Source organism: Ziziphus jujuba, chromosome 9, assembly GCF_031755915.1.
Source record: "Ziziphus jujuba cultivar Dongzao chromosome 9, ASM3175591v1".
In the NCBI taxonomy this organism is placed as follows: Eukaryota; Viridiplantae; Streptophyta; class Magnoliopsida; order Rosales; family Rhamnaceae; genus Ziziphus; species Ziziphus jujuba.
Genome location: NC_083387.1, coordinates 19,875,693 through 19,887,817, shown reverse-complemented (window position 1 = coordinate 19,887,817; position 12,125 = coordinate 19,875,693). Strand labels below are relative to the sequence as shown.

The 12,125-nt window shown below is 28.8% G+C and overlaps 1 protein-coding gene across 1 annotated transcript; it reads right to left on the bottom strand.

Annotated features, from left to right (window-relative positions):
- Positions 1-10,374: 10,374 nt before the first annotated feature.
- Positions 10,375-11,896, bottom strand: LOC107427177 (protein EXORDIUM-like 5). Its single transcript, XM_016037527.4, has one exon. It carries the CDS (start codon positions 11,759-11,761, stop codon positions 10,694-10,696), a length of 1,068 nt encoding a protein of 355 aa, XP_015893013.3. The 5' UTR covers positions 11,762-11,896; the 3' UTR covers positions 10,375-10,693.
- Positions 11,897-12,125: the final 229 nt, after the last annotated feature.

Below are 12,125 nucleotides of genomic sequence, written 5' to 3'. Positions count from 1 at the left end.
TAAAAATAAACATCTATTAACCATTAGGTAAGAAAAACCAAAAGTTAAAATTATTTATTAAAAGCACTTGTCAAATTCCTTTGTACAATGAATCCTCCCCTATTTATATATATGGAGCCAATACCCTTTGCAATGGGATTTGACAAAACTTTTTAATAAATTATTGTAGCTATTAAATAAGGCTTATCCAACCGTTTAAAATTATTTTATTTTAAATGGAGTATAACATTTGAAAACCAACTATTTTATTAAGGACGAGTATTTATTTACCATGGCTAAGAAAAATCAAAAGTTAAAATAATTTGTCAAAAAATTTTGCCAAATCCATTTATACAAGGAACCTTAAGAATTCTATGATGGATGTAAATTTTACACCTATCAACATATGGCAGGGTGTAGTGTCTACAATTTTTTTTTCTTTTTTTAAATGCCCTATCATATAAAGATAGGCGTACAAAAAAGATAACCAACATTAATATAGTAAAAGGGTGATGTCCATAGAATTTTTTTTATAACCAATATTTTATCACATTTGTGATTTTTTTTAGGTTTGTTTAATTAGATTGGATATATCTTTTAAAATTAATTTAAAAGGATAATGTAATATACAAAGTCGATTGGATAAAAGAAAATGACTTATATTGTTGAGCACCTTAATTAATTCCTACTTTACTAGTATGGAATTGTTGATCTTCAAGTGCCGTCAATGTGTTCTTTTGTTTGAATTCCTAGAAAATTAAGTGAAGTAGTTGCTAAATGTGTAGGCTTGTAGTCCTTATTTTGTTGGGATTTTCTTTTACTTTTTAATTTTTGCTTTGATCTTTATATATTTATTTATTTATTTTTGCAAAAAGTAATCTATTTATTTATTTGGATTTGTATTTTACCATATTGTTTCTTTGGTATTTTCCAGCCTGATATTAAAGTGCGTTTGGTACTATATATTAAGGGGTATTAGAGTGGATTGTATTATGTAATACAATGTTTGGTATGTAAGGACATGTGAAAGGTATTGTATTACATAATACCCCTCCGTGTTTTTTATGTGGATGGGGGTGTATTATCTAATACACTTCGTTTTACCTGTATAATTTAATACAACCCATCTGCTACGTTGACCTGCTTCTCCTCCTCTCGTCTCTGTCTCTGTTGTAAGTCTTCTCCAATTTTTTCTTTTTCTTCTTCTTCTTCTTTTTTTTTTTTTTTTTTTTTTTTTTTGGGGGATCAAATGGGTATCATCTATGAGGTTAAACCTGGCTTAAGCACTATGCGTGTGTTGATCTTTTGACAAGGTCAGGTATGGTAGAGGAAGCTAAAAAAGCTAACTAATATGGGAGTGGCTGATTGTGGTACTCACGTTCTTTCTTATAATATGTATAGGCCAGTTGGCTGGAAAATAGAAGCAATCAGAGTTAAGAAAATGATCTTAGAAGGGGGGAGTGAAAAAGAAACTAGGGTGCAGTATGATAGAGGTAAATCATATCTTCACAGGATTGACATAATAGAGGAAAAAAGCCATAATCCACCTTGTTGGAATTACAGAAAAAAAAAAAATTGTAGAGTGAAAGACAGAAAGAGAGAGAGGGGGGATTGTTTCTTGAAAGCTACGATGCTTTTTCTTTCTTTCACCCATTTTCCATTTCTTTTTTTCTTTTTTAACTAGTGTGCGTGTATGATAAAAGACAGACCATTCAATTGAAAGACCTTATCTCCTCACTTTCTATACAAATGATCACTTATTTTTTCCTCTCTTTTTTTTCGCCTGAAATATCTAAATGATCACATTAATTTGGTAGGTTTTGGGTTCTGTCATGTTCTACCTATGCAATAATAATTTTATTTATATTGAATTAAATTTTAGAATGAAATAAAATGGACACGCTAGTTGATACCATTTATTTTTTTAATTTTTTTTAATATTAAATTTTATTATTGACATGAATTATAATAATACACAAAATGAAAAGGGTAACATATGATATTTTATAATATTTATGTTTTTAATAGTAATAATTTATGAAATAAAAAATAATACAATATAATACATTATTATACCAAATAAGATATTATATTATACGATTCTGCACCAAATATAATATAAATATAATATACTACATTCTATTGCAATTTAATAAAATACAATTCATACAAATGCAATTCAATATAATTTAATACTGCATACCAAACAAAACCCTTAGTATCAAGAACGCATACAATTTGATTCTGGTATGCCTTTAAGTTTTTAATTTGAATGGCTCCATTTGTTTAGGTGGTAGGGCCCTTTCTTTTGATTTTGTCGTGCCCTTTCTTTTGATTCAACGACAAAATCATTTTCAAAGTTAATAAAAGAAAATAGATGAATAAGACGAATAAAAACTCTAACTGTGCTTGCAACTTGGAACCAATGATTAAAAAAGAAGAAAAATATTAAATGAAATATTTTAATTTTTATTATCTGGTCTACCGATCTTTTAGGTTTTGCAAATGGGCCTTTATATTTTTAAAAATTATACGTGTATATATATATAATGTAAGTAAAATATATATAAATATATATGTATATATGTCGAATAATATTTTATACAAAATACAGAAAACTAGATAATATAAATTAGAATTAAAATCTGTATTTTATATTTAATCTGCTTGTTTATTAATTTGTTGAGATCTATGTAATATGATAGTGTCTTTAAAATTATTCTCGTCCAACATACAAATATTTTTTCAACAATCATTTTTTAAAATACAACAAATTCTCAAACTTTCGGACACAATATCTTCGGAGCTTTCTGTTTGAACTTTCAATGCATTTTTACTTTACCATTTCCCTAAAAAAAAAAAAAAAAAAAACAGGAGAAAACGGATTTTCACTCTTGTTTTTATTTTTTTATTTTTTCAAAACCACGTGTGGGATGAGATTATTTTTCTTTTCTTTTCCTTAAAAAAACAATCCCATCAAAACCCAAAACGGTAAACAATTAATGCCTTCCAATTAAAGCCATTAAATGCCCAATCAAATCATTCACATTAATTTTTAATTAAAACCTTTTTAATTAAAAAACGTTACATATAATCTGTTCATTTTATTAAAACGTGAATGTACACATTGGAAAATTTTCGTATACATGTGTATAATATATATGTGTATATATGTCTATGTCTTCCCAAATTTTACTATGTTGTTTATTTTTTCTTCCATGTATATAATTCTTTTTAAAAGTGCACACGTAAATTAAATATATGGAAGATGAAAGTATAGGAATATGCAAAATATAAATTATAATTTAAATGATTATATTAAAAGGAAATGTGAAATTTTATAAATATTGGAAAGACACAAATCTGATATATATATATACAGCAATTTCTTAAAAAAAAATTCACATAAAAAGAAGACTAGCAACATATATATAAAAGGGGATAAGCTTTCCTAAGAAATCATGGAGGGATGAAAAATATAACATAAAAATGAGAGAAAAGATAAACAACCATATATTGGAGAAACTCCATGTTAACAAACAAGTAAGAAACTGTATTCATATATTTGATTCAATGGTAAAATTATTGAGAATATATCTTTAGTAAAAATTTAAGTTTTTTCTTTTTTTCCTTTCTTTTTAAAACCATTTCAAAAATTGTTATAATGATTAAAAAAAAGTTGATTCATGAAGGGTGCATAGGCAAGTTTAATTTCTTTTAATTCTGCATTATCTTTTATCTACTTGTAAAAGTTTTTGCAAGGTAGACGAACCAAATAAAGGAGAGAGATTGACGTATAAATCTCAAGGTACGTAGATTTTGGTATACATAGTAATGCAGTTAGCTGAACAATAAGCATTCTTAAAGGTCTTCAGCAAAAAAAATAAATAAATAAATAAGCATTAAAGGTACTTTCTAAGGGGGGAAAAAATACTGATTCGAACTTCCAAAACTTAAAGCATATAAGTCTTGTTTTATGAAATGGGAAAAAAAAAAAAAAAATCCTTATTCAACCATGTATTGATTTGATTTATAAGTTACTTTGTAATTTTATAGTTAAAATACATTTTACTACCCTTTTATTTGTGCAAAGTTAACTTTGGAGACTCTAAAAGCTTTTTTTTTTTTTTTTTTTTTGGAAGGGGTGTGGTCAATTGATACCCTCTAATAAATGCAAAAAATATAACCTTAAAAAAGATGAAAGAAATATAAATAATTATAATAATTTTTCCCCCATCCCATAGTCTCGAAATCTATAATTCCCATGATTTACAAACTGATCCAACATCACTTGATAAAAAAATTAAATATATATATATATATACATAATAATTAGAAACCCCAAAATAAAATTTGCACAAACTAAAATAATAGTAAAGTGCATTTAATACTGAATTTTAAAAATAAAGACTTTTTTAATTAAATGAGTCAGTGATTCTAAAACCAAAAACCAAATTTTTTAAGATGGCCAAGCAAGATTTAAATATTTGATGGCAGGCCAGATAGAGACAGATTTTTTATTTTGGATTTTTTCATCTTTTTCGCCAAGATTAATTTTCATCTCCATTTATCAAAATTGTACTAACTACTCTTCAATAATCAGATTATTATATATGGTTCCAATTTTTCAGCATTGAGTAAATATATAATTCTCAGAGGAAACAAAAGACTATAGACTCTTATATATATGATATACCATCACAATAACTTTCTCTTAACAATTTTTTGAAACTTTGCAAACAACAAATCAACAATAATAATCCTTTTTTTTTTTTTTTTCCTTTCAAATATCAAGTTCCAAATTTGTTGAGTTATCGATTCTCACTGATTGCATATACAGTGCTTTTGCTAATTTGAGTTTCTGTTTGGTTAATTAAATACTAACAGCAAAAGCCATTTGCCAAATTGTCTCTTTCCCTGGGAGGAGGTGGGGCTACCTCTTCATGCAATTGCATGTGGCTTTCCAACTCAGATGGGGACACGATTGGCTCCAGTATGACCCTACCGAAAGGGCCATGTATAGAATAGATTGCAAACCCATATGGAACCACACATAGCTAAATGGTTTCTTTTCATTTGATTTTTTGTTGTCTTTTTTTATTGGTTTTTTATCAGATCTTTGTCTTCACTCCATCTCACACCTAAATATCTGACTTAATATTGAATACCAATATTTTAAAACCATCCAGTTGGATCAATACCATGGATTTAGACCATGATACTATTTCTCTTCTCTTCTGGAGAAATCTCTCATGATGATAATGACCATTACTATTGTCCCTTGAGTTTTGGATTAAGACTATTGAGTTTGTTGGGTTAGGAGCAAAAAATTTTTAATTCTCCATTTTAACATATTTCCTAATTATCAGTATTTTTTTATTTTATTTTTTTTTTTTTTTTGGAGTGGAAATTTCAAACTCAAAATTATTGTTAAAAGAAATAAAAATTTTGTCACCCTGTATGCTATTATCAAAAAAATTGTAAGTATCACTGGTTAGCATGAATGAAACTACTCACAAATTTATTATAATTATGATATACTGTAGATACACAACTTCAACCTAAAAAACTACCATCTTATAAGTGGATCGAAGTAGCAGTAGGTTTTAAACAAACTTTGGGCCCCATTTGATCTGTGACATTTTTTAGACATGAAAAATATGGACCATAAGTAAATGTTTGTGTAAAACTCAACAAGCCCAATCATATGCTATCCCTCTTTGTTCCTAAACATGTAAAAGAAAAAGAGAATGAACGGAGGAGGCCTGACAATGGTGTAATATCTTGTCCAAGGACATTCCAATGGAGGATTAAGATAAAATGACATAGAATATGTTACCTGAATGTGGTGGCAATCATTCTAATCATAGATGGCCTTGTTGGGTTTGGTACCATTGACCCTATTTATTTACCTTGGGTTTTTTGGTAAAAAATTTACCTTGGATTTATTATTATTGGGTTTTCTTGTAGGGTAACGAATTATTCTACTACGGGAACTGAGGGCGCGTTGTATTTTAAAATAATTTTTACAAATCCTTTTTGTAAAATTGAAAATGTTCAAATGGATTTCATGTTTTTAGAATTTAAAAACAGGTTTAGTAATATATTTAAAAATATTTTATAATGAAATAATAAAATTGTGTTTACTAAATATTAAATATGATATATATATATATATATAAATTTAAATATATATAGAAAAAAATTATTCATTATTGAAAGTAGTAAACATTATTTATATTTGTGTATAATATATGTTAAATATGATATTTATCTAATATAAATAAATATATTTTTTATTTAAAGCTATACCCCTTTAAATCTCTGTTTCTATACTTTTTCAAATACAAGTAAAATGTGATCTTTTCTATCCCAAAGTATATATATATATATATATATATGTGTGTGTGTGTGTGTGATGTTTTCTTAGTTTACTTATATTTTGAGAATGTTTTCAATTTTTTTTCAAATCTTATTTTTCAAATAAAGCAACCAAAGACATTTTTTTATTATTTTTCAATTTATAAAATGAAATACATTTTTCAAAATAACAGAGGATATGCCCTAAACGATCAAAATTTTGAAAAGTTAGGAGAAAAGTAGTTCCTTTAGAATAGGTGTCATTCTAAAATGAGTTGACCTAACCATATAGGAGGATTTGCTAATCCAATAACATTTTTATGACATTTTCATATTCTGTACATACTACATTTGACAATAGATTATTATTACCCTTTTAGTAAAGGAAATGGAAAATTTAATTTAAAAAAAAAACAATTAATGTAAAAATACTTGAGGAAATAAAGAAATCCAGTATACATGCACTAGAGAATCAACTAATTTCTGTACTTGCATCCTAAAATATCAAAATATTGTAGGAAGACATTTGGTATATACAGAGCAAGGTCTAGATTTGTATAAATATATAGGCTTAGAATATCAAAGAGCAACTTAGGCAACATATTTTAGAGTGACTGAATAAAACAATAAATCATTACAATTCCTAGTAATTAGCCTGAAAATAGTGTCTATGACTGGAAATCACAAATGAACCATGATGGATTTCTAGACTAACAAATTATTAAAATCAATGTCCAACAAAAGAGACACAATTTAATGAGGCGTTGATCCACTAATGTGAATGTGAATAAAACAATCTTACAGTTTAAATAGAATCTCTCTTTTATATACAAAATCTTGTAATGTTCATGGCTTTTTTCTTTTCTTTTTCTTTTTTTTTTTTTAATTATCAGGAGGGTTATTCAAATTTAAAATCTTACATACAGAAAAATATGAACATTACTATTAGATTGTCCCCCACAAAAACATCTCTCTATCATTTTGAAAGATTTGATCTATACACAGTATTCTTGCATTTGTATTATTTGTATTTGTGATTTTGTTTATCTATCATATACCCCTATAGAAATAAATGTCCAAAATTATACCCACAAGTTAACACAATCCAAACAAAAAGTCATAGTAAATAAATATCTTATACCCACACTTTACTACAAACCAAATATAGAGTCATAGTAAATAAATATCTTACTCTGAATTAATTTGTCTCCATCTCCCAAAAACATAAAATAAAATAAAGAATTCATTTGTTCAATGCTCAAAGATCATGTGAAGAAAAGTTAAAAGAAGAACATTTGTTTATGACCGCCATCACATGCCCCTAAGACTCTCCTTCCCAAACTGTACCCTTTTTTATGTTTTTTTTATCGAATGCAACCATCTAACCACCAACAAGCTCCCACTCCTGCCAAAGACTAGGGCCACCAAGCCAATGATCGATCTATTGTCTGTGGCACGGCCCTAAAGTACCAAAACAGGACCTCATGGATGAAAATAATAACAATAATAACAAATAAGAATCTTAACATCATTTTGTTTTACTTTTGTGGGTCCCTAATATTAGCTGTGGATCGCAAACGTTGCATTAAAGTTGGGTCATGGGGATGATGGGTAATGGGTGAGAAAAGGCATTCGCTCTAAAGTCTATGCCATCCACTTGACTCTAAAAAGGACTGCAATTTGCTTGCCTTTGTTCCATGCAAAAGCCAAGGCCATCACTAGTCCATAACTTTCAAAAGATAAAATAAAATTTAAGATTAATTGTTGATTAGTATTTTAAAATTTTAAAATTATGCAAATTGAATACTGATTGAAATTGCTTGAATTGAAATTAAAGTTTCAAATTTATTGTAAATCAATTCAATTGAATAACGACATTAATTGTATTGTTAGATGATATCAACATACTTATATTATAATTCATTTTTCAGCAAAAAAATTGAAAAAAATAAATTTTTTATTGTTATTTTATATTTATGTTTTTTTATTTGAAAATTTCTATTCATTTCTATTTGAAATAAAATATTTTTGGACCAAAAATTAGATTAAAAATTAAAAAAAATAAAAAAATTGAAAATTTTGATCTAATAAAAAATTTATTAGACCAAAAATTATATACAAAAATTTTACTAGATCAAAAATAAATAATTTTTTTACACCTAAACCTTAAAATAATTAGATTAAAATTAAAAAATAAAAATTAGACATAAAATTAAACAAAAACTAAAACTGGAATTTTAAATCTTGTAAAAATATTTTTATTAGATTAAAAATTAAATTAAATAATTTCATATCAAAAATGTATAATAGTTTTTTTATGACCAAACCATAAAAAAATAAAAATTAGACAAAAGTAAAAATGAAAATAAAAAATAAATTTTATTTTTTATGCTTTTCTTATTTTAGTCTAATGTAAAAAATAAAAATAAATTTAATATTATTGATTTTATTTTTTATTTTTATTTTTAAGGTCTAATACTTTGTTTTTATTATTTTTATATCCTTATTTTTTGAATAAAAGTTATTCATTTTATTTCTAATTTTTTTATGATTGTTCATTCTTTATAGGATCTAATGATTCACGAGTGAGTATAGGTAGATCTACCGTTATTCTATTCTTAAACCAAAATAAAAAATCATAAAAATTAAATTTTATTTTTATTTTTGTCTCATTTTATCTTCTTTTTTTTTTTTTGGGGACTATTTTTTAATGGTTGGGCATAAAAAACTATTATTGATATTTGGTCCATTAAAATAATTTTATTTAATCTTTGGTATAATAAAAATATATATTTATTAAGCTAAAATTCCATTTTTATTTTAAATTTTTATTTTTGGTCTTAAATTTAGGTGCAAAAATATTTAATTTCTTTGGAGTTTTAGTTTTAAAAAAATAGGATTGGATAAATTTTTTTAAATAGATAATCATAAATATAAAATGAAAAAATAAAAAACTTATCTTTTAAGAAATATTTTTAAATTTTTTTATTGAAAAATGAATTATAACGACAGCATAAAATCATTTGAGAATAAAATTAACACCATAGTAAATTTGACTGATTTATAATAGATTTGAAATTTTAAAATTCAATTTAGACAATTTTAAACTTCATGATTCAATTCGTATGCCTAAAGTTTTAATTTGCAATTAACTTTAAAATTTTAAAGTGAAAAATCAAATCAACCTTTTCCGACCAACTAGGGAAAATTACAAAAATGAATAATTAGGAAAAAAAAAATAATTGGTGCCATGTTTATCATGTGTGTAAGAGAATATTTTTCCTATTATGGGGCTGTACTTTCTGGTATATCTTATAACTTAGGGACTTGTAGAAAAATACTATTAAAGATATTTTAGTTGCATATAAATACAAATTTTAGGTTCGATAGCATTTAAACTCCCCATTTTTTATCAAATAAAATAAAATAAAATAAAAGCTCTCTGCTTTTTCATGGATGCAAACTAAAAAATAATGAAGGGAAAACTTCATTGGTTTTGTACTTTTTTTTTTTAATAAGCAATAAATATTCATTTGGTTTCCTCTTTGGGTCATGATGATGAAAATGCCACTGTCCATTTGAGACATGCATGCACTTATCACTGATCTACTCTTAAGTTTTTAAAATATTAGTCCCCAAGTCCATATTATAGAAGTGCTTTAAACTTTAATCCCTATCATAAAGACAATGAATTTGGACATATTCCATTATATATTCTCTGCAATTCTCGGACAAAAGCTCTTAAACTTCAATAAATTAATTTATTTTATATCCATCTAAATCTAGGACTAGATTTAAATAATCGATTACATTTAAATCCCATATTCAAAAAGGTGGTTTTCACGTCTTATTGCCAATTTAGAATAGGTAACTCTTTTGCTCATCATTTCCGTATGATATTAATTTGAACTCATTTTGGTATCATCTATATGTATCATGGACTAGTAAGATCTAAACCATATCCAATCTTCAGTGTCTAGCTTAAGCTATGCAAAGCAAGAGAAACAGATTCCTTTCAAAATGAAGAACCCAAAAAAAAAAATATATATATATATATATATATATATTATATACCATAAAAATCTGAATATCTAAATGCCCCAACTCCTATGCCTAGGAAAACCCTGCACCCCTTTTTATACATCTAAAATAACCCATTTCAAAAAGGGGAGGAAAAAAAGAAAAAAAATCAAAAAAATACAATAAGCTCAAGCAAAGCTTAAGATTTTATCCCCATATCTTTTCAACCTCCAAATTTTCCATACTCCCTCTATGCATTCCTACCAAATTCTAAACCAGAATTTAAATAATAAATTAAAAAAAAAAAAGAGGCATATGTTTTTTGTGGGTTTATTTAGTTCATAGCATTAGGACCAGCGCAAGCTTTCAAAACAGGGCTCCAAATCCACTGAACCAAGAATTTCCTCCCTTTCCTTCCATTGACATTGAAGGTCCTTCCTTCTCTATCCCTCATCACCTGCCCAATATACCCACCTCCTCCACCGGTTCCGTACAACCCCTCGCACAGGTCCCCAATCTCTGTCGGAGCAGTCGGATCCTCACCTGCGTACCAGGCATTAACCAATGGATTCGATGCAAGCTCCGCCAACTCATGAGCTATCACACTAATCATCCCGTCTACACCTACATCCTTGTTCGGCGGCGATAGTGCTCCGGGACCCCCGCCGGCCATGTACCCAGGCAAAGCGAACGGGTAGGCACAGACCTCCGGGCACTGTTTGCCGGAGTTTCCGACCCAAGCATAGGGTAGAGTGTAGCCAACCAAAGATGGAAACGTGAAGTAGTGAAACCCACAAACTGCTCGACAAAAGTCCTGAACAGTGACGTCTTGGGACGTAAGGATGAGGTAGATCCCGTGTTTGTGATCGACCGGGAACGGAGCAGATCTGACGGCGTTGGCAATAACCTGCTGTACGGTGAGCCGCGTGAGGTGGGTCCCGTGGGAGTACTTCTGGTCGGCAAACTCACGGGCGACGACGAGGGAGCGAGACACATTGGCTCCGGTCTGATCGGTGTAGAGAGAAACAGTTCGCCACCACTCGGCGACGGAAGGAGAAGGTGCGGCGCGGAGATCGGTGGTGGAGATTGAGAGCAAGAAATCCTTGATGAGGAGCTTCTGGGGTTGAGCCCATTTTCCATACCAGATCAGGTAAACGTTGATTGGTTTGGAAGAGAGTACGGGACCCATATGGTACCGGAGGTTAACCAGGTCCGACGAGCCCTCGAACTTCTTGGAGGAAGAAAGGGTTCTTGGAGGGAGCTTTGGGTTGAAGAATTTGGGAGGCTGTGTGTTGAGGGTCTGAACCGATGGAACAGAGGAAGAAGAAGAAGAAGATGAAGAAACACCATGACTGAGGAAAATGGAGACGAAGAAGAAGAAGAAGAAATTGGGGAGAGACATTTTTGTGTTGAGGAGTGAGGGGGCGGGCAAAGAATGTGAAATGGGGTGGGTGCATATAAAGGAATAGGGGGAAGAGAACAGGTGTTTGGGAGGGAAATGGGCTGGAGACAGCTGCTCTGTGTGTGTGGGCACTCTTTTGCTTCAGTCACTCTCTCTCTCTCTCTCTCTCTCTCTCTCTCTCTCTCTCATCTGTTTGTTTCTTGAAAACTGAGAATCAGACTTTAATTGCACACCCAGAGTTTTTTTTTTTCTTTCTTTTTTCCTCTCTCTCTCTCTCTCTCGAATTTGAATTTTACTGTAATATCCCTCCCCCTAACTTTATGGCTCTTTTACTCTCTTGCCCTGTTTATTGTTTGTTTGTTTG

Excerpts from the sequence above, each read along its gene's own strand:
- LOC107427177 (XM_016037527.4), bottom strand. The coding sequence starts at position 11,761 with ATGTCTCTCCCCAATTTCTTCTTCTTCTTCTTCGTCTCCATTTTCCTC.